The sequence below is a fragment of the Sus scrofa genome, chromosome 12 (assembly GCF_054392235.1).
Source record: "Sus scrofa isolate SSC_HxYL_T2T_F1_AM1 chromosome 12, Sscrofa_HxYL_maternal_Yorkshire_Landrace_v2.0, whole genome shotgun sequence".
Lineage (NCBI taxonomy): Eukaryota > Metazoa > Chordata > Mammalia > Artiodactyla > Suidae > Sus > Sus scrofa.
Window position 1 is genome coordinate 1,437,924 of NC_139394.1, and position 16,949 is coordinate 1,454,872.

The window sequence follows — 16,949 nt, forward strand, 5'->3', positions numbered from 1 at the left end:
CAATTCGATTCCTTTTTTTTTTTTTTAAGGGCGGCACCTGCGGCATATGGAGGTTCCCAGGCGAGGGGTCGAATTGGAGCTGCAGCTGCCAGCCCACACCACAGCCACAGCCACACCAGATCCCAGCCGTGTCTGCGACCTACACCACAGCTCACGGTCACACCAGATCCTTAACCCACTGCGCGAGGCCAGGGATCGAACCTGTATCCTCAGAGTTCCTAGTCGGATTCGTTTCCACTGTGCCACAACGGGAACTCCCCACTCTCCAATTTCTGACAGGCCGCCCTCTGCACCCCACCCGTGCCTGCTGAGGTTCTCAGTGGACCTGGCCTCCCCACCAGGCCAGGCCTGGCTCCCCGCTAGAGAGCATAATGGGGGGGGTGCTGGTGGTGGGAGTCCCCCAGGAGAAGGGAGGTGGGACGGGGGCAGGGTGCACCCAGGGCCCCACCGTCTTAGTTTCTACCAACAGCAGCAGGGCTGAGAGGAAGCAGCCCACGCCCTTCAAAGCGCAAAGATAATGTTCTCACCTCCAAAGGCGGTGGGCGTGAGCCCAGGGAGAAACCCCCTGACGCAACACGGCGGTGTTTCTGGGATCTCAAAGTGAGCAGAGCTGCTTGTGGGGTGGAGAAGTGTACCCCAATGATCTGGGGGCCCCCAGGACAGAGAAGCAGCCCTGGGGTGGGAGGGGCGCTGGGCAGAGGACCAGCCTTGGACCTTGGCCTGGAGGCCTGTGCTCCTAGGAGGCTCCCGACGACGTGACCGCAGGGCAAGCAAGAGGCCTTGTGGAGGAGCCTCCGCCACCTGGACCCCCCTCGCCTCGGGGGCAGGACGGCAGGAGACCTGGCCCTCAGCCCGATTCACCCTCTGGGCTCTGGGCAAGTGCCGTGTGCAAAAAAGGACTCTGCTGCTGGAGTGGGGGACGCGGCTTTACCTGCTGCCCGGGCAGGACGAGGTCCCCAAAGGCCAGGACCAGCTGTCCACTCCCGAGGGGGCCGCCAGGTCTGCCCTGAACCGGCGTCGGCTCCAAGCAATCCAGGGGGACACCCAGGTAAGCCCGGGCACCTGCTGACCTCGCTAGGGCAGGCAGCTGGCACGGGACCATCGGAAGAAAGCGCTGCCCAGACCGGACAGCACAAACGTCCTTGTCACCCAAGCCACAGACTGGGCGGGCCCCGAGCTCCGTCCAGAGAATGGAATTCTAAGCCAGCTCATCCGTTAGACAAACAGTTGCTGAGCGGCGGCAGGGTGCAGGGTCGCCCACCCTCACCCTGGAACCCGAGGAAGCCGCGGGCGCCCGGGCACCCTGGCCTTCGACAATGGCCCTTAGTCCTCTCGTGACCCCCGCTGGCCTCGCGGCCGCTTGGGGCTGTCCCGCTGGCCTGGGGCTGGCATATCTGGGAGCAGACTTCTGGCAGGTGGAAGGCACACGCTGCCCAGCCACGGACAGCAGTGCCCGCCGGCAGGGGCGGGGCCGTGTTTGTCTGGGGGCCTCCCCGGAGGGGGGACCAGCCTTTCCAAGGGGACAGGCCAGAGTGGACTCCCTGGGGAGAAAGTGATGACGGCCCTGGAGCTGGACCAGGCGGAACAGAGGCGAAGAGGGAGGGGGCTTCTGGTGGCCCAGCCAGGTCACATATGCAAGGAGGCCGAGGGTCTGGGGGGAGGGGAGGGACCTCCAGCCAGCAGCGGAAGGACAGGGAGGACCAGCTAGGGTCAGCACATGAGGGCAGCTGCCGCTCAGGATGTCCCAGGGGAGTCAGCTGGCCCCCGGCCCCCCATGACCCCTGACCCCAGGTATTCAGGCCTGTATGTAATTCCCTCCCCTGAAGGGTGGGCGAGACCCTCTCCCTTTTTTTTTAGGGTCGCACCCTTGGCATATGGAAGTTTCCAGGCTACAGGGCAAATCTGAGCTGTAGCTGCCGCCCTACACCTCAGCCACAGCCACATCTGCGACCGTGAGCTGCCCTCGTGGATGCCAGTCAGATCCTTAACCCTCTGAGCCACAGGAACTCCCGGGACTCGCTTCTACGAGCAGAACCCCGCAAAAGCGAGGGACACTCCTCGGGAGGTTTGACTACAGAGAAGCTGTGATGGCCCAGGGGAGGGGCCCCAAGGAAGGAACCCCTGTCTCAGCCCAGCCTTGAGACGCCTGAAGCCCTGACGCCTCGGCCTAGACTCCGACCCGCAGAAACCGAGAGAAGAAATGTTTAGCTGCTAAGTTGGAGACGACCTGTTACACAGCACTAGCTGACCAATACACAGAGCGGCAGTGGAGGGAAGGGGGAGACACTCCGGCCCCGAGACACAGAGCCACGGACGCACTCCAGCCCCCACGCCCCCACTCCAGCCCCCACGCCCCCAAGCCAGCCTCCCCTTCAAGCCGGGCCCAGGGGCACTTCGGCCCTTGACCGCTGCGAGGACGAGTGGCCGTGGCGGTCCCTGCAGGGCATCTGTGCCCGGTCCCCCTCCCCTTTTGCTTGACACGCTCAGGACTGTTTATCCATCTCCCAGGGTAGAAGTTCCACTCGGTACGTGGCATCCACCCGTGGTGGGTGCGAGGGACACAGGTGCCCCGTGTCCATCGTCCCAACTTCTCTCAATTTTATCTGTATTCACACGCGTTAGGGCTTTTTAAGAGTTCGCCTAAAGATGCATTGCAACTTAATTTAGATTTAATTTTAATATTAATTTGAAACAAATTAAAAGCTTATTTTTAGGAGACCCACAGGGATGCAAAAAAGTCTCAAAAAGGAGACTGGCTTCAGGCAAACTGCCCTCGAGTGACCTCCCGGCCGCGCCTGTGGCAGGCAGGTTGGAGAGGGCGGTTGCCCACCACCCGGCGAGTCCTGGGGGACCACGGAGTCTGGCTCCGAGCTCTCCGTGCCCTGCAGGGCGAGGATGGCTGTGCACACAGCCAGGGACAAAAGGATCCATCAGCACCGTTCTGCACAGCACTGCCAAGCCAGGAGGCGGGCGGGAACCCGGGTCCAGTCCTCAGGTCTGAGTCCAAACCTGGGACCTGAATCCACCCCCTGCTGGCTGCCAGGGCCCTGCGGGGAGCGAAAGGAGGAGGCATCTGGGGCCGACCCTAGTGACCCCCGAGTGCCAAGTGCTCTCGGAGGCACCAGGTTATGAGCGAGCGCTGCCCGGGCGAGGGAAGGGCCTCCACGTGCAGGCTGGGCAGGGGGCTGCCAGGCAGGGGTCGGGGGGAGCCAAGGCCCAGAGACCACCCGACACTCCAGGGACGGTGCTGAGGCTCAGCTGGGGCAGGTGGGTGGGCAGCGTGGAAGGCCTGAAGCCCAAGATGCCTGCTTAGGGCGCACGTCTGCAGCCCACCACGCCCCGGCCAGACAGGAGGGAGGGGGGAAGCGGGGAGGAGCCAGCTGTTGACCACAGTGTCCAGTCAGGGTCTTCGTGGCCGAGGACGGAGCTGGCCAGCCATCGTGGGACCCCTCCTCATCCCCCAGTCACCGGCTTCCCACCCGACCTCATCCTCGGGCAGCCCCCGGGCCCAGCCACACTCACGTCGGCTCCCTCTCATCGGCCAGGTCTGGGCACTGGTGCCTGTCTGGGGTCAGCGTTGGGGGGTGCTGCCGAGGCCCCGCAGGGCACACCCTCGTTGGGAAAGGGCTGAGGACCAGGCGGGTGGCCCAGGACAGATGGGTGGGGAGAGAAGTCCCAGGTCTCGCCCAGGTGTGGGGCAGGGGCTGTCTCAGCTCAGAGCTGGGATCGTGGCCCCGTCCCACCAGCATCTCTTCGCGCTCACGGATGAATTAGCTGAGAGAGGCTCACGGGGCAGCTTTCCTGAGGCTCCCCCCAGGGGGTCCCGAGACCAGTCCCCGCGCTGGGGCGCTGCAAGGCTTACCAGCAGGATCATCCGAGGACGCGGTGCGCTCCGCATAAGAAGCCCAAGGGGGCTCCCAGGAGCCTCCCCTCACCCCGGGCTTCGAGCCTGCGGCCTCCGAGCTGGACACCGGGTCGGCACCGCCACCACCCCAGCTGCGTCTACGGGTCCAGGGCCTCCCGCAATGCACTTCACGGGGCTCCAGGATGCTCCCACCTGGACCCAGCGCCCCAGAGCAGGGCTGGCGATCGCCCTGCTCACATGACGTCCCACTCCACTCACGTCCCCAGCCCCGCAAGCCTCCCCCCCACGGCCCCAGAAGCCAAAGCCCAGGCGGCAGAGCGGGAGGGAGGGCGCAGGCAGGGGTGCGGCCGGACCCAGGGCCAGGGCCTCGAAACAGAAGTTCTGTGGTCCGACTAAGGCCTCAAGACGGCAGGACTGCACGGCCACCGGGGAGAGGGACTGGGGCGGCTGTGGCCCGTGAGGCAGAGCCCCTGCCTGTCCCCTGGGAAGCAGCTCCCCTGACTGTGGGGCTGGTCACTTCCTCGCCAGGGGTGTGGCCAGGTGTGGGCTCCCAGGACCAGCCAGCTGGGGTAGGGAAGGCTGGAGGGGGGGCCTCCAGGTCTGTGCCTGCCCCGTTCGACCCTCCAGCCACTGGCTCCCTGCAGAGAGAGGAGGCAGAGAGGGATTCTGCCTGCCTGGTCCACAGCTCCTCGGGGCCAGAGCAGGGGCCACTCACGGCCACCAACCCCGAGCAGCCGCATGCTGGCCCTGCCATGCCCTCTGCCCGGGCCCGCCTTGAGGCTGAGAAGCAGGAGCCACCTGCAGGGGGCCAGTCGAGGGCCAGACAGGAAGAGGCCCCCCTGGTGCCTGGCTCCCGCTCGGCCAGGCCCCTCCTTTACGGCAGGGGAGGGGGCAGCGGTATCTCCCTGTTCTATCCTCACTGGCCCCGTCCCTCCACCACACAGCCTCACAGGTGCCGCCTGCACGTCACAGCATGACGCTGGGCTGCACTGGCCGGCGGACCTCTCCCTGCTGAGCCTTCACCCCCTGCTGAGTAGTGGGGAGCTGCAGGGACAGTGGAATGACAAGGGTGGTGGGTGGGAGCTGACCTAAGGCATGGGGGGGGCTTGGGTTAGGGAGCCCCCAAGGCATAGAAAAGCAGGGCTGAAGGCTCAGCCAGGCTTGGGGCTGACCCCCGGGGTGGTGCGGGGTGGAGAAGCTGACCAGGACTTCCTGGGGGACAGTCTCTGCTGGAGGAACTGGACGTGGGGACAGCTTCCCTCGAAGCAGGAGCCCGGGGTGGGTGCTGGCAAGGGGCCAGCTCCAGTTTGCAGGCCCCAAGAACGGGTTCCACAGGGGCAGGGAGGAAAGGGGCCGAGGCAGGGGTGGGCGCCTGGCCAGCAGCAAGCCCCGCCCGTCGCCTGCGGGGGTCGCTGGGGACCTTCAGGCTCCACCCCCAGCAGGTGGCCAGGAGCTGAAGGATGGAGCAGGTGGCGGGGAGTGGAGACAGCCCCGCAGGCACATTCCGATCCCGGGGCAGGCCGGCTCTCCCAGGGGCCAATTCCTTGAAGGCCAGTTATGAGCGTCGGTGAGCGAGGGCATGCCTGAGTGTGAGCAGGTGTGTGCGCAAAGACCTGCCCGGAGGTGTGAGCCCATGTGAACTGGCGTGACACCTGTCCACGGCCGTGGGCTCCCGTGCGCTCGGCCGGTTAATGCGCTGGCTGGCTTTGGGGGATGCAGGGGGCTCCCGGGGCCGGGCCAGGGGCCGCCGGCCGAGTTCCGGGGAAGAAAGGCCTGGCTTCCTCCGGAGAAGGAGCAAGACGGCCCTTTCCCAGGAAGACAGCAGAGGGTGGCTCGGTGCCTCCTTAAGGCAGCCGAGGATCTCCACGCGGCGGGGCGTCCCAAGAAGCCACCGCCCCAGGTCACCCTCGAGGACCCCAGGCTGCCGCTCAGAGACCTCTCTCAGAGAGCACCTCCGTCCTCTGCCCTCCCCCGCATTTCTGGCACTTTCTAGTGGAAACCAAGTTCCTGCGCTTGGCTAGAGAGGGGCCGTTCCAACTCTGCTTCTGGTTCCAGGCACACGGTGGGCCCCCCTTCCCCAGCTCCAAAATCTTTGGATCGAAAGACAGTAGCCTCTTTGTTGGGGGGGGCGTGCTGGGGAAAGGGAGGGGGCAGGGAACCCTACCCACCTGTTCATTCCCTCCTCCTCCGCCCCCACCTTAGGTCAGAAGGAAGAAAAAAGAAAAGCTTCCTGACTGATCCAATCTGGAACCTAATCGTCTGGACAGCTGCGGCGGCCCTGGGATGCCAGCCCGGCTGGCTCCCGGCTTGGGCACTGGATGCTGCCCCGCCAGGCCCGAGGCCTGCTGCAAACCCGAACGGACCCCATAAGCCCGGCCAGGGCAGCCCCCCGACCGGGGGCCTCCCCCCCTCCTCTAAGCCCACGTCCAGTTCCCAACAACCGGTCCCCTTCCTCCGGTGGCAGCTGCTGGCAGGGCCACGGGAGGCAGTAATATTATATATTATAACAAACAGAGGCGGCCCACTGACAAATAGGCCTGCGTGATCTAAACGGTATATTATCCCATAAAAACGTCAGCAGGCAGGGTGTCAAAGCCAAGACAGAGCAGCAGCCCTGGGGCACGGGCTCCAGGGCCCAAACCTTCCCCAGCATCGCCGGGGACTGTGGGATGTTCTCTAGGCAGCACACGCTGCTGTGATCTTGCTGTTTGCTTGTAATGCAGTCTTTGGTGGGATAAAGAAGGTTCCAGAGGGGCCTGGGGAACCCTGGGAGCTGTCCCCTGGAAGGCGAGGCAGGAAGCCACCTGCTGTCCAACACGGCATCCTGAAGCCCGGGGTCGGGCCGCGCCTCGAGCACCGAGGTGCAAAGGCCTCCGAGGAGGGCCACTCCTGAGAACTTTGTCAGGGGGGTGAGGAGGGGCCTAAGGCCGCAGCTTGTCCCGGGGGGCGGGTGGTTTCTAGGCACCGAAGCCGTGCAGGGCGGATGCTGGTCAGCGTGGCAGCGACAGGGCCACTGCGCTCTGGTGCTGGGAGGTTGGGGAGCAGGCGCCACCAGAGGCTGTGCGGGATGTGCTCATGGGACGCCCCAGGCAGAGGCAGTCCTGACACCCCTCCCTCCCCAGACGGAGCACCCGTATCCCGCATCCCGTTGCCACTGACCCCTTGCCAGCGTGATCGTAGCCTCTCGAGAAGGGCACTCGCCATGGGCGGAGATCAGGCTGTCGGTGGGAATCCCCCTGGGACCCTGGCCATGCCAATCAGGGCAGCCACGCGGCCCACAGGGCCCCTGGGGCGGAGGCGCAGTGCCCATCTGTCGGGCCTATATTCAGATATTTATGGTAGGGAGGAAGCCAGGCGGGGCTCAGAGGCTTCTTTCAGGAGGAAGGGCAAAGGGGCACTGGGAGTGGCGACCAAGGCCCCCTTCCGCCCGGAAAGCACTCATTCCCAGTGGTGCTGGCTGCAGTCTTTCTGTGCTTGGGAATTCCCAGCTCAGGGCTGGTCCCAGGCTCAGACCCTGGAGTTCGACCAGGGGCATTCTGGGAAGTGTAGTCCTTGGGGAGTTGGGAGGGCCTGCTGGGATTTCTGGGGGCATTTTTGTCAAGAGCAGCAAGCAAGAGAGAGCAAGAGAGGTTACCCTGACCCTAATCCCAAGGTGGAAGTTTGACATTCCTGGGAAACGGCCGACCTTAGACATCTGCTCGCTGAAAAGACACCACCCAGTGTTGGCTTCCAGCCTCAGATCACACCCAGGGGTGATTTCTCTGAGCAAGGCACCCGGAGCTCTTATTTTGGTGGGAAGACCTGGAACTCCCCAGAGAGGGGAAGACCTTGCCCAAAGGACCCCAACCCGTCCTCTGACGGCTGTCCCCAGACAGCAGGGCAGATAGGGGTGCTACCTGCGGGGCTCCAGGAAGGGCTGCAGCACACCCACACACACTCACACGTTATTTATGTTCACCCGGAACTCTTATTTTGGTGGGGAGACCTGGAACTCCCCAGAGAGGGGAAGACCTTGCCCGGAGGACCCCAACTCATCTTTTGACAGCTGTCCCAAGACAGCAGGGCAGACAGGGGTGCTACCTGCGGGGCTCCGGGAAGGGCTGCAGCGCACCCACGCGCTCTCACACATTATTTATGCTCACAGCCTGCACTGATGACATATGTAAGTTGACAGCGAACATCCTATCAACTTGCTGGAGTGTATCTTGATTGTTAAAACACACTCTTAAAGGTGTACGATCATTTATCAAATTAAAATAGCGGCGCCTTGCCTGTCCCTTTTCTGCCTTTCCTGCAGCCTCCCTCCTCCTCCTCCTCCTCCGGCCTCCTGGGTTTCCTGCCCTTGCACCCAGGCCCTGCGCCTCGGGTGGGGGTGGGGGGACCCTGCCCCTGCTTCCAGGGACCAGGACTCGGCGCCCCCTCCCCACCCCCCCCCGCCCAGGCCAGGGCAAGCCCACTAATCGCCAAGAAGTGACAAATGCCAGAAGCCCCACCAATTAAATCTAAACTCAAGCAAAGCTCAGTGGCCAGTAAATTATTATTTTTATTAGCTTGAACCAAGTTCTCGTAAGAGAGAAAGTCAACTTGCTCCCATGAATGGCTCTTGTATAATTTATTTAACTCTGTGCTCTTTGCCAAAGCCTGGAATATTTTTAGCTCGTTCTGTTGTTGGATTTGGCTTTTTTATGTGTGTTTCTGAGGGGTATTTTTAGCTCCCTCCATGTTATTCTAACAGCCTCCTGTGCGTTTTGTCCTGTCTGTGCGGGCTGTTGAACCCAGTCTCGCAGCAGACGAGGGAGATTTCTAAGAATAAACGGGCACGTTTGGGGGTGCTGGGGATGGCACGAGGCCGCTCCCTGCCTCGCCGGCTAATGTGCCTCCGTGCTCACGTGACCTGGATATTCCTATAGGAATATCCTCGTGGGAATAATCCGACAGGGGGGCAGCTCACGCCCTCGGGAGAAAAAACCCACATTCCAAAAATGGCTTCGCCGGAGCAGCGGGCAGCGGGCAGCGGGCGAGGCGGCCACAGCCCGGCCGGCGGGTCCACACGGCCGCCGGATTCCGGGCCCCGGGCTCCGCGGGGCGGCTCGGGCTTTGATGTCTGCTTCTGTCACTTACTGAGCAGGATGGGTAGCGTCCTCGGAAAGTAACTCTTTTCACACCTACTTAATGTTGGTAACTGTTGCAGAAACACGCCATCGTGTCATTGAGTTAATGAGGTATTTACGAAAATGTATTTTTTTTCCCTTTACAAAAAAATACCACGTGAGCCGGGAGGGGGAACCTCTGATGGGGTCTTTTCACACCAGGAAGTGATCTTTCTTCTCCTCTGCTGCGTTTTTCGGTTTTTTCTTCTCGAGATGGGCGATCCGAAGCACTTGTAGCAGGAGAGGCGTTGGTGGGTCTCCGGCCAGAAGGAACCAGCCGCCCTGTTTACTCCCAGGAACCGCAGGCCCAGGGCACCAGGCTTCCAGGCTGGACCCTCACACCCCAAAGAAGCCGGGAGAAGGGGTGGAGGGAGGGGAGAGGCCACACGCAGCCAGACTGCGGACACCCAGCCCCCCCGCATCGGTCGGCTCCTCCGTCTTCCTTGGGTGGAGACCCGGTGACTCTCGGAGGCTCGGCCCCCCGAGAGAAGGATGGAGGGCGGGAGCCCACCGGCGGGAAGGCGGGGCGGGACCCGGCCTCTCCCAGGCCGGGCGGCTCCCCACCCCGCGCGATTCCCCAGGCGCTCCAGGCGCATGAAAAACCTTGGGTCGGTGCGTCGCTGCTGCTCCCGCCCCACCCCCACCAGATTTCACAGCTTTGCCTCCGGACCATCTGTATTAGAGACAAAATCTAACACTGCACTAAAAATAATGATTCCAAACATTTTAATTGCACCTTTTGGTGACAAGGTTACTGGAACAGCACTTTACCACACAACCCTGCAGCCTGATGATAAAGCCATCGGCACTTTCATTTTTAGAAAAACAACGGACGCAGCCCAGGAGCCCGACGTCCCATCGGGGTCCCTCGAGCTGACACTTTGAAAGCACGGGCTGGGGACGAGGAAGGGCAGCTGCCGTGGAGGACGGGGAGGGAGACCCTTGGCCCGGGCTGGACGGCCGCGCCAGGGACGGGCCATGCTCAGAAGCCAGGGGCTCCATCTCCGGTGGCTGGACCCTCCTCACACGGACAAGTAGGAAGCCGCTCGGAGGGATCTTCCTTTGAGCAGGGCAGCCAGCGGGGAGGGGCAGGCCGGGCTGCTGCAGCCGGAGCCTGGGAACCTGAGGCCGTCCGCGGAGACGAGAAAAGGCCGCCAAGCCGGCCGTTCGGAAATCCACACGCAAGATGCACAGACGCACACCAGAAAATTCAGCTGAATGATACAGGCTTTTCTTCTTAGACTAGATCATGTACAGATACAGACCGAAGCAACGGAGTCTGAGGCATAACGCCTTTAAAAAAAAAAAAAAATGGATCCAGCTAAATTTTGAAACCAATGCAAGACCCTGGCTTTCAGCAATTTCAAAAGGCTTTCAGCGGCAGATGTTTCTAGCTGGACGCCCACGAGGCCAGCCTTCCCGACGCAAATGGGTCGCCCATCTCCAAGCACAATAGGTTTCTCTGGTCCCCCTGGGAGGTGGAACAGCCTCCAGGAGCTGGGGACACGTGGCCCTCCGGCTCCCCTCCTCCGAGGGTGCCCTGGGGACCTCCAGCGCCCTCTAGAGCACCCTGCCCGTGGGGGAGGCAGGCAGGGTCTGGGTCAAGGACACAGACCGGGCCAGCGCCCACCCAATTTCTCCAAATCCTCCGTGGCCCACGATCTAAGGACCACGTGGTCAAACTTGGAAGGAGCAAGACAATGGTTCGGGCCACGCAGCCCACGTTCCTACCTGACTTGGTGGTGCCTGCACCTGGAAAGAAGGGCAGAGAGGAGAAATGGCGGCGGACCAGGACCTGGCCGGGCTGTGGGGACTGGATGGGGATGAGAGAGGCAGCAGTGACCTGAACTGACAGGGAATCCGGCCTGGCCATGCCTCCCCAAGGGTGACAGCCCAGGCCTGTCTGCGCTCTACTGGCACAGCCTTGGTGTCAGGGGCCCTTCCGACCCTCATGTCTGCTACCCTCCAGGCTGGAGGGCATGGCCAATGGGGGGGGGCAGGGGGGCTGCAGCCGCTCCTTTCCCATCCCCCTGACCAGCAGGCTCAGCCTCCCAGCCTCAGCAGGCACCAGCAGCCTGCAGCCAGAGAGGGCGGGTGGGGAAGCTGTGGCACTGTCCCTGCAGCCACCACGAGCCCCCAACCCCAGCTCCCCAGTGTGGGCTGAGCTGGATGGGCGGTGTCTCCGATGAAGGTGCAGGACACGGAAGCTCAGGGACAGCCAGGCCAGATATTTAAAATCACCAACTGCCCAGGCAAGTACTTTTGCTCTTCCGAGGTAAAAATCCAGCAGAGAAAGAAAGAAAGAGAGAAAGAGAGAAAGAGAGAAAGAAAGAAAGAAAGAAAGAAAGAAAGAAAGAAAGAAAGAAAGGAAGGAAGGAAGGAAAGGGAGAGGAAGAATGAGGAGCAAGAAGCAGGGAAAAAGCAGCCTTGCAGAGGGCTCACAGCGGAACAGCAAGCGGCGCAGGGCTGACTCCAGCCGAGAGCACTGCGTCCGGGCCCCCTCCACTCCCACCCGGCTCCAACTTTTTGAGTCTCGACATGCAGCAAATGCTCAAAGCCCACTAGCAATTAAATAATTTCTCGTTGTTTTTTTTTTTTTTTTTTAGGAAATTTACATTATTCTTTCTGCGGGCTCTCCCTTCTGACATTTTCCCTTCTCGCCTGACTCTGCCATCCGTTTTAATCCACACACTAATTGTAATCCCATTAAAGCAGATATAATTTTATTAGTATTCACAGTTCATCAAGCTACCAATAAGAACTGTTACTGCCAAATCACCATCAACAACAGCAACAACACGGCACCCACCGTTTTGATGTTTAGAGCACACTGTAAACAAAAGCAAGCCAACCTTCCAGGGTGACCGGCAGGTCCCCCACAGGCGCAGCCCCTCCAGCTTCCTGCCAACTTAGTCGGCGCTGGCCAGTGATCTCCAGGGTCTCGGGAGGTAGCGGCCCCTTGGCCATCCTGTCCCTGGCCCTGGTTCGCCTCCGACCTTGCCAAACAGGAATATCAAAGCCACCCGACAAGGGGCCCGCTCTGGAGGCCTGGAGAAGACCGGAGTGCGGGATGGCCCTGGCTCTCTCCTCTTGGAGCAAATTCGCAGGGAACTCGCCTGCACCGAAATCCAGAGGCTGCCCCCGCGGCCGCCCCCAGCCGAGCCGGCGCCGGCTCTGCCCTCCCCCGGGGCGCAGGCCCTAAGGCTGGGCCGCGATCTGGCCACGCTTTGTCCCGGCTTTAGCAGGATACCAGAGGCACTTGTTAAAGCAAATGCATCTCCTGCAAACCCATTCTCGCCCTGACACTTCAAGGCTTTATATAGAAACAGGATTTGCTCGTCTTACACCAGCAGTCCCTATTAACGCTCACCCCGCGCGCACACCGCCCTAATCCGCCAGGCCGCGGCACCCCCCCCCCCCCCCCCCCCCGCGTCACAACAGCCGTTTTGTTCCCGCAGAAAGTGCCTCGTTGTCCCAGGCCCGGAATGGCTTAAGGATGTGAATGCAGAATGCAGAAATGAGGTTTCCGCGGAATTTAGTTCTGCTGCAGGAAGGGGTGGGGGAGGGTGGCAGGAGGGGAAAGGCTTTATTTTTAGCCGGCTCCTGGGATGCCCTTCCGAGACCCCCGGGGGACCCCAGGGAAGGTCGCTCGAAACCGCGATGCTCCGGCTCGCGGGGCCCGCAGGACGCGCGGGCCGCCGCCGGTGCCAGAGCAGGGAAATGAAACCGAAGGCTTCTCCGCAAAGGCTCCAAGGAGAAGGGAGGGACGGGCGCCCTCCGACCCTGGACCTTGCCCAGCTCGCCGCAGGGCCTCCTCTCCCGCGCCCGGCCGCCCAGCACTGACCTGTGTGCGAAGCCATGGGCAGCGGCGACGGGAAGTACTTTCCGGGCTGGAAGTGCGCCGGGGGCTGCGCGGCGGGTCCGGCCGGGGCGAGGCGCGCGGCAGCAGCGGCGCTGCGGTGGCCCAGGCTCCCGCGCTCCGACAGCAGATGCGGCGGCGGTGCGAAGTCGCGGCCATCCATGCCGGGCCCCGGCCCCGGCCCCGGCCCCGGCCCGCCGCCTCCCGGGAGCAGCGCGGCCGGGGCCCGGGAGCGGCTCGGCGCGCGGGCGGCGCGCGGGCGACGCGGAGGCGGCGGCGTCCGGGGTCACCGGTGGCGGCCACGGAACGGTCAGCACGCCGGTGGACTGGGCTCCTGGGAGGGCGGCCGCGTGCCGAGCCGGCGGCCGCCGTGCGGATCCATAGTCTGCGGAGGCAAGCAGAGGAGACTCGGTGACTCGGGGTCTCGGCTCGCCCGGGGGGGGGGGTCCCCACCCTGCCGGTGCCCCCCCCCCAGCCCCCCGCTCCGCCGGCCCGAGCCGCGGCCAGGCCGGGCGGCGGGGCCCGGAGCGCTCCGCGCGTCTCCCCGCTGAACGCGCGCGCGCCGGCCACCTGGGCCGCCCGGATCCCCGCGCGCACACGCACCGTCCCGGCCACGCTCCGCCGGGTGGAGCCCGAGGGAACCCGGCCGCACCGCTCGCCGCTTCCCCTTCGCAGGTCCCTGCGGCGAGGGCGCCGCGGCGAAAGGCTGCTGGCTCCGCTGGGTGATAAAAACCCAAATCTGCGAAGCCATCACGCACACACAGACACAGTCGCGCGCGCGCGCACACACACACACGCACGCACACACACACCCTCTCCCCTCCCCCGCTGCCCAAAGGTGTCTCCGAGGAAAGGCCTGGGGTCCACACTAGCTTTTTTTCCTCTCTCCCTATTCCGAGGTTCAGCTTTTACTGCATTCCGCTTAACCGAATAACCATGCTAATTAAGCGAGTAATTTTATTGATTGTAACTCAAGAGTTCTTTCTTTTTTTTTTTTTTTAATAACCTTCCTTTCGCCCCTCTCCCATCCCCCTATGCGTCTTTGGGTCCATTCTTTTGAACCCAGCCCCCCTCCCGAGCCCTAATGGGACCAGGCCCCCACCCCGCAGCGCCGAGCCAGGACCACGGGCCAGCTCCCCGGAGCCCCGGGAGTCGACGTCCGCCTCCGGCGTCCCCTGGGCCGCCTCGCCGCAGTGCCGGGCCTGCCGTCCCGGAGTCGGGAGCTTTCTGGCGAGGCTCGAACAATCACCCCGCCCCCCAGTCACATTCGCCCGGGATCTTCCTCTGCGGACTGGGGGCTGGGGGGTGGGGGGGCTCTGAGAATCAGAAATTGTTCTTTCTCAGCGCCCCAAATGGGCCAGGGAATTCCTCCCTTCGGCGCCTGCCCCCGGCCGCCAAGCCGAGGCCGGGCGCCCGGGGGGACCCGGGGGCACGGACAATTGGCCGGGCCCAGAGCAACCTTCCCCGCTGCTCTGGTCCCAGCGGACCTCAGGCCTCCGTCCACCTCCACCTCCAGGCTGGGCCACCGAAGGCCCCCCACCTCCCTTGGCTTCCACCCCACCCAACGCAGAGGCCACACTCCGAAGCGAAACCGGGGACAATTTCAGACGCTGGGTGCGGGGCGGCCGAGCAAGCGACACACACTGGCCGGCGGTGCCCCCGCCGCGTGGACCTCTTTCATGTTGCACACGTCTCCTCATTTCCTAAGTCTGCACTGTTTGAATGTTTGCGATCACCTCCGACAAAAGGGCGGTGGGTAGGCTCAACATTCTTAACAGCAAAATGTGCAGAATGCCTTCTGATTTTTTTTTTTTTGGTCGTCCCACCCGTGACAACAAAGCGATTAGGACGTTTTGCATTTTGTGAATACCATCTTAAATCGCTATATTTAATGCCGCGGGTTCTACACGTCTTATTTGCAGAGTATTTTGTGTTTGATTTAATCTACCACCGAAGACATAATGTATTAAGTGAATACATATTTGCTCAGCTGATAAGCTTTTTCATATTTATTCGGAGAGCTTTTGCATTGTAAATAAACGAGGCCTACACAAAGAGTTCTCTTTGTCTCTCAACTTCATACAAAGGGGTTCGGGGTTTCCTCCCCTCTGGGGATCGTCAGCTCTCTACCCCGGTCTAACAAACAGCTCGGCTCGCCGCCGCTTAGGCCTGCAGAGCCAGCGCCAGGCCGCCAGGGCCGGAGGCGGGCCGGGTGAGCCGGCTGCCCGCACCGGGGTCAGGGAAGGGAGGGGCTGCCAGTGCCGGGCTAGGGGCCTGCGGGAAGCGAGGTGGGAGCCGGGGGGCGCGGGGCGGGACAAAGGGGAGAAGGAGGGGAGGGAGGTCGGGAATCTGCAGCTTCAAAGGCGCCGAGGGCCCCGGGCTGCGCGCGCGGGGGTGCAGCACTCCCCGCTGGCCTCCGGGAAGCCGCGTAGGCTCTGCTTTTGTTTGGGGGGGCTTCCTTTTTTTCCAATAAGAAATCCCAAAATTGCCGAGAAAGCAGAAGCTGCTCTACATTCTCGGGATGCGGGCTCCGCTACGAGCAGCAATTTTAATCTTCACCTTCTGCGGGCGGATCGCGGGCTGGATTGATCCTTCTCCACCAGCCTGCTAGACTTTTTACGCGGGAGGGGCTGGGTTACTGCCGCCCGTCTGGGCCGCGGCGATTCCTACTAGGTCGGAGGGAGCTTTTCTTTGTGTTCTTTGCTCCCGGGGAGAGGCCGCGCCGCGCCTCCCTGGCCGCCGGAGAGAGGCGGCCTGCAAAATACCAACAGGGCAGGGAGCGGGGCGGGGACCCGCGGCCGCCGCGGCCTCGTCCTGGACGCGAAGTTCCGGAGCCCAGGTGCCGCCACCCGCGAGTCCCAGGGCTCCGAGCCCCCTCCCCCAAGCGCCGGGAGAGGCGGCAGCAGAGGACAGCTCTGCAGCCGCGAATCGGGCGGGTCTAACAAATGAAACGGAGCGAAATGGGTGGCGGGCAGGGGGCCCCCGCGCCGGCTGAAAAATCGCTGACAAGGGCATTTTGGGAAGAGCTGAACCTCGCAACGCCGGGCTCCTCCCCAGGACCCCGCGGCGCGGTCCCTGGAGTCGCCTTTCCAGCTGAGCGTGGCTCGAGCGCCGCAGGATGTGGGGTTCCTCCAGATTTGCTTCGGTTTTAACTTAGGCACCAAGAAGCCTGCCCTTGCTTCGGGCGCGCTGGCGCCGTGGGGCCTGCAGGCTTGGTTGGGGCCCGGCGCATACCGGGGCAGGCTGCTCCGGCGCCGCCACAGAACCCGCTCCCTGCGAAACGGTGGCATCCGACCCCCCCTCCCCCGCCCCCACCCGGAGAGGACCGAGGCTTAGGGCCGCGCGGGATCCCCAGGCCCCAGAGCGCACCCGCCCGCAGACCTCGCCTAGCGGGCGGTGGCCTGAGCCCCGCACGCCGCCCGGAACGCGCGCGGGTAGAAAGCCTGGCTGCCCTGGCCTCGCTTGGCCCCCTCTTCCACCCTCATCCCCCGGGAAAAATTTTTCTGAAATGAATTAGGCTCTGCAAAGCAAACCCCCACCCCCGCCCCGCAACCTTACAGTTACCCCTCTCCGCCCGGTCCCTCGCCCCGCACGCTGCCAGCGACCGGAAAGCCCCCCTGGTAGGTGGCCCGGGCCGCCTCGGCCAGTGCGAGCCGGCTCGTTCCCAGCGCCGAGGAGCGATCGGGCGGGGCAGACCCGAGGCTGCTCGGGGGAGGGGAGAAGGGTGGGGGGGGCAAACAATTGGGGTTCGTCCGTGGTGCCGCCAGAGCCGGGCACGCATTGACTGCGTCTGGGAGCTCGCCGACTGTCCACCCAGAGTCGTCCGCGCCGCTCGCGCCGGACGCAGCCTGGCGGTCCCTGTCCTGTCGCGATTATTTATTTTTAATGCTGGGTGTCGATCGAGAAAACAAGCGCTCAGAGCAAAGCAAGGACGCATTACGGGGGGGGGGGGATTTTAAACCGATCAATACGATTTTTCAGAGGGAAAAAAAAATCGCTCTTATATATAGTCCATCTTTAAAAAAAAAAAAAAAAAGCCTGCTCGACATTATAACGGATTTTTTTAAAGGGAAGA

The 16,949-nt window shown here is 63.0% G+C and overlaps 1 protein-coding gene and 1 long non-coding RNA gene across 7 annotated transcripts in view; both read right to left on the reverse strand.

Moving 5' to 3' along the window:
- BAHCC1 (BAH domain and coiled-coil containing 1) overlaps positions 1-13,181 on the reverse strand; it is a 56,565-nt gene extending 43,384 nt beyond the window's left edge. For 2 of the 6 annotated variants that reach the window (XR_014820509.1, XR_014820510.1), the window contains exon 1: positions 12,860-13,181. Coding sequence is in view for 4 of the 6 variants with exons in the window: in XM_013989840.3 (XP_013845294.3) it covers positions 12,860-13,037 (178 nt within the window). In the remaining 2 variants the exon portion in view is untranslated. The remainder of the gene's footprint in view (positions 1-12,859) is intronic. The other 4 variants (XM_013989840.3, XM_084983213.1, XM_084983212.1 and 1 more) reach the window with 2 other exon arrangements.
- LOC146397969 (uncharacterized) lies at positions 10,174-12,005 on the reverse strand. Its single transcript, XR_014820586.1, has 3 exons — positions 11,868-12,005; positions 10,747-10,828; positions 10,174-10,308 (listed from the first exon to the last, which is right to left on the reverse strand). It is a non-coding gene; the product is annotated as an uncharacterized LOC146397969 (long non-coding RNA).
- Positions 13,182-16,949: the final 3,768 nt, after the last annotated feature.